Source organism: Nannospalax galili, unplaced genomic scaffold (genome assembly GCF_000622305.1).
Source record: "Nannospalax galili isolate Female #2095 unplaced genomic scaffold, S.galili_v1.0 scaffold525, whole genome shotgun sequence".
Lineage (NCBI taxonomy): Eukaryota > Metazoa > Chordata > Mammalia > Rodentia > Spalacidae > Nannospalax > Nannospalax galili.
The window spans coordinates 3,531,071-3,535,795 of NW_008353937.1; the positions used below are offsets into that span (position 1 = coordinate 3,531,071).

Sequence of the window (4,725 nt, forward strand, 5' to 3'; positions counted from 1 at the left end):
GACAGGGTCTCCCTGTAGCCCCAGCTGGCCTGGAACTTACTAGGTAGACCAGGCGGGCCTTGACCCCACAGAGACCCGCCTGCCTCTGCCTTCGGCCTCCCGGGATTAAAGGTGTGCACCTCCATACCCAGCTCATTTTTAGTTTTTTAAGCGTTCTCCACACTGCTTTCCATAGGGGTTGAACAAGTTTGCAGCCCCACCAGCAGTGGATGAGCATTCCCCTTTCCCCACATCCTCTCCAACATTTGGTATCATTTGTTCTCTTGATCTTAGCCAGTCTGACTGGGGTAAGGTGAAATTTAAAAGTGATTTTAATTTGCATTTCCCTAATTACTAATGATGTTGAACACATTTTAAGATGCTGCTTATTAACAATGGTCACAGTGACATCTGCCCAGTGGCTGCCCAATTTACACAATCCAATATGGCAGCCATTGGCCATATGCAGCTATATAAATTTAAGTTCAACTAAAAATTTAGGTCCTTGTTTGGACTACTGCCTTACAAGTACTTAATGTTCCCATGCATCTGAGAGCTGTGTGATGGGGAAGTGCAGGGATGGAACAGAAGGTTCTCAGGGCAATGTTAAATGCTTGCTGCACATCTTTTATTCAATTTTCAACTCCATGAGGTAGGTATGATTCATGATATTGTTTTCTACATCAGGAACCTGGGACACTCAGAGAGTCAATGGGTAGAATAGACTGTTTCTGGAAATCAAAGCTAGTTTTCCATGGTCAAAAGTTAGACATAGCTACTATATAAAACTGTCTCCTGTTCTGGAAAGGGCTGGAGGCAGAATCAAAGCTGGTTTCTGGATCTTGCTCATTTAAGGACCAAAGATACTGCCAAGCATTTCAGAACATCCATCTCTCATCTCAACAGTTGGAATACTACCTGAGTAGGTTCTTCTAGAAGCCCCCATAAATGGAATTCTGAAGTTAGACATGTGCCTTGGGAAGCTGACTTCAGGGTATCTTCATGAATTAACCCCCTTGTATAAACCTTTATCCAGTGCATGTGTGCATGCGCACATGTGTGCACATGCGTGCACACACACACACATGTTTTGGGGCACTGTTGTATTACTGACTTCATCTTACAGGAGAGGATGCTGAGGCATGATTAAATCTATGAATAGTTCAAGATATCAGATATGGGTTGTAAGATAATAAACCCAAGGGGCCATCGAACGGCTACACTTTAGTGTGCTTCCCACTCTGCCTGACTTTGCATCGGGTGTTTTCCATTAGCTCTAATTGTAGAACCTTGAGGTCCTCAGTTAATTGATGAGATTGAGGGTCAGAAATGTGAAGCCATATACTAGGTGGGCAGAAGCTACAGTGGGGCCTCATCAAACCCGTCTGGTTAGAAAAGGAAGACTGCCCAGTCTCTAGGAATCCAGAGAAGGCACTAAACACCCTCAGGAAGGGGTGCAGGATCAAGAAAGACTGGGGTTCCAGGTGTCGAGGGCCAAGGGAACATCAGGAAGATTGTAATGAGGGTTGTCTCACCTTGTGCTTACTGATCTCCCAGACTGGATTAGTGTGTTGAGTCCAATCTCATCAGTACAGTTGGGACTTCAGATAGCTTTGATCCTCAGGGAGCAGTCTTGCATGGCCCCAAACTAGGAAAGTCCCAGGCTGAGAGCTTTTCTGGGAATTGAAAAGAAATAACAAAGTAGTAAGGATTTCATATGGCCATGTCCAGAAAAATCTTCCCATGATCAGGAAAGTCATCCACCTATCCATTTACATAACATTCATCCATCACCCAAGCTATACATCTACAGTAATCTATCCATACATCTACCCATTCACCTATGCATCTTCATAGCATCCACCCATTCACCTATCCAGCCAGCCAGCCAGGCATCCATCCATCCATCCAAACATAAACAAATGTACATCCAAACATACAACCATCTACCTACCCATCCAGCCATCCAGCCATCCAGCCATCCACCTATGCATCCATCCATCCACCTATTCAGTCAGCCATCCAGCCATCTACCTATGCATCCACCCATTCACCTATCCAGCCAGCCAGCCAGCCAGGCATCCATCCATCCATCCAAACATAAACAAATGTACATACAAACATACAACCATCTACCTACCCATCCATCCATCCATCCAGCCATCTACCCATCCATCCATCCATCCATCCATCCATCCATCCATCCAGCCATCCAGCCATCTACCCATCCATCCATCCATCCATCCATCCAGCCAGCCATCCAGCCATCCAGCCATCTACCTATGCATCCATCCATCCACCTATTCAGTCAGCCATCCAGCCATCTACCTATGCATCCACCCATTCACCTATCCAGCCAGCCAGCCAGCCAGGCATCCATCCATCCATCCAAACATAAACAAATGTACATCCAAACATACAACCATCTACCTACCCATCCAGCCATCCAGCCATCCAGCCATCCACCTATGCATCCATCCATCCACCTATTCAGTCAGCCATCCAGCCATCTACCCATCCATCCATCCATCCACCTATTCAGTCAGCCATCCAGCCATCTACCTATGCATCCATCCATCCACCTTTTCAGTCAGCCATCCAGCCATCTACCTATGCATCCATCCATCCACCTATTCAGTCAGCCATCCAGCCATCTACCCATCCAGCCAGCCAGCCATCCTTTGCTGCAGTGTACCATGGATGCCTCTCATGCATTTAATTTAAAGTATTGTAATATAAGTGCTAAATCTTCTCTGCTTTTCTACTTTTGAAAGAAGAAATAAAGAAGAAATAAATCAGGAACCATAAATGATTTCCTTCATTTAATCTCATTTACTCTTGCTCAAGGGACTAAAGTAATTATGCTTCTCACCTTCCGAATATGTAGTCATGTTCTCTATCCGCCTACTAAAAGAAGATTGAGCAGCACATCAAAAGTCAGGTAGTTGATTCATCGGTTGCTTGTTAAATGGTTAATTAGAACTCATGGTTCATTTATTGAACTTGGTTCTGTTATGAACTGGACCTAAAAAAATCAAAGAGCTGAACCCCGGTGCTCTGCAAGCTCACACATTCTCTGGAGGGGAAGAAAAGAGTTGTGAACAGGTGGTCAACTGGCGAGAGAAGTGCTCCAGTCATGGTATTTCTGAGCTCATACTAAGGCGCACGTAGGAAAGAATGAAGAGAAAGGAGGACTTGACTTGCTTTGGTGACAGAAAGACTGCATTCACCCAGGCGAATGTGAAAGCCTTCACGCCTGCACCACTGAATACAGACCCTTGCAGCGTCCACATGCTTTTGTGTGGCCTCCCACAGAGCACTCAGCCTTAACCAACACTGAGCTCTTTAAGGTTCATACATTCTGTGCTCTCAGCACAGAACTCAACAGAGCAGAGGCTTTGCAAGTGTCTCCTAAGAGTGCTTGTTCTGAGTGAAGAACTGGCTAATCATAATGTCTAAATGTCCTACATATTCTTCACCCACCCTCCCAATGCCCTTAATGCCGTATTTGTATTATCATATTTAATTCTTACAAGGAGAGGCAGACAGGGAGAACGAGAGAGAGGAGCTCAGGAATGGGTGACCCAAGAGGGGTAGAGGTGGTGGGAGCGGGTAGTCGGGTGACTTTCACGTAGTGCTTACCATGCCCTGAGCTTTTAAGATGCAGAGGGGACACAGACAAATCCTAAGAATTGTTCCTGACAGAGCTTTAAATTTGCTCCAGGAACAGCACTGAACTGCCTGAACACAGTAGAACAAAGCTCAGCTCTGGAGAGCATTTATTAAATTCCTCCATTGGGCAAAGAACAACGCTAAGCTGGGTCAGAGCTTGGCTGTGTGTCCCAGCAAGGACATACGGTGGTGAGGGCCACGGCTGCCTTTGTTCTCCTCAGGAAGCCACTTTACCTTGGCACACCACAGAGACCTTCCCTCCTGGCTTTGTTTGGCTCTGGCCTCAGGGGCAGAGCATGCTATTTTTAGTAACACTAGGTGTTTGCCTTCCATGTGGACTGCTAATGTTTTTGTTCATACTCATGGCACTTTTATCTGCATTTTGACATCATTTTCTTAGGCTGTACTTCCAGCTGGGTGACTGACTAGAATTAGGGACAAACGGGGTAATAATCTAGACATGTTGGTGCTGCAATAAGTTTAGACACAGAACTAACCTGGATCATGACTCAATTCATCTCTTTGTCCATCTTTGATGACATTTAAAAACAAATCTCCACCCAGAGAGGTGTGAATGGGGCAACTTTGCCTTGATAGTCACTAGAGTATTTATGTATTCTCTCTCTCCTCTCTCAGGATGTGTGCAATGACTGCCCTCCTGGTCCCCCAGGTCTCCCAGGTCTGCCAGGCTTCAAAGGGGACAGAGGTCTCCCAGGAAAGCCAGGGAGAGAAGGCACAGAAGGGAGAAAGGTGAGCAGGGGATGGGCGTGGTCTTTATGCCTGCGATGACAATTTACTCTCTACAGATCCCAGCATGGCCCTCATTTCTCCATCAGGATTCAGGCTGGGAGACTAGATCTATCACAGGGAAGTTCAAGGTTGTGACGACAGACTGGATATCTGTAAAGTTTTATTTTCTTGTGAAAATACTGCTTGCGGCATTCCAATGGATATTAATATCTTGAAATTTGTATGCCTTTGACTGGCCTTCCAACTCCCTCCTTGCCTTCCGTTTGTCCACCTTAGATCTACCTGCTGTGTAGTAGAGGCCTTCAGATCCGTGTGTCCATCTAA

General features: G+C 45.8%; 1 protein-coding gene across 1 annotated transcript in view; it reads left to right on the plus strand.

The window, feature by feature from the left end:
- Window positions 1-4,725, plus strand: part of Col22a1 (collagen type XXII alpha 1 chain) — a 214,016-nt gene extending 209,291 nt beyond the window's left edge. Inside the window, exons 38-39 of the mRNA XM_029554999.1 lie at window positions 4,288-4,401; window positions 4,678-4,725. Coding sequence (XP_029410859.1) covers window positions 4,288-4,401; window positions 4,678-4,725 — 162 coding nt within the window. The remainder of the gene's footprint in view (window positions 1-4,287; window positions 4,402-4,677) is intronic.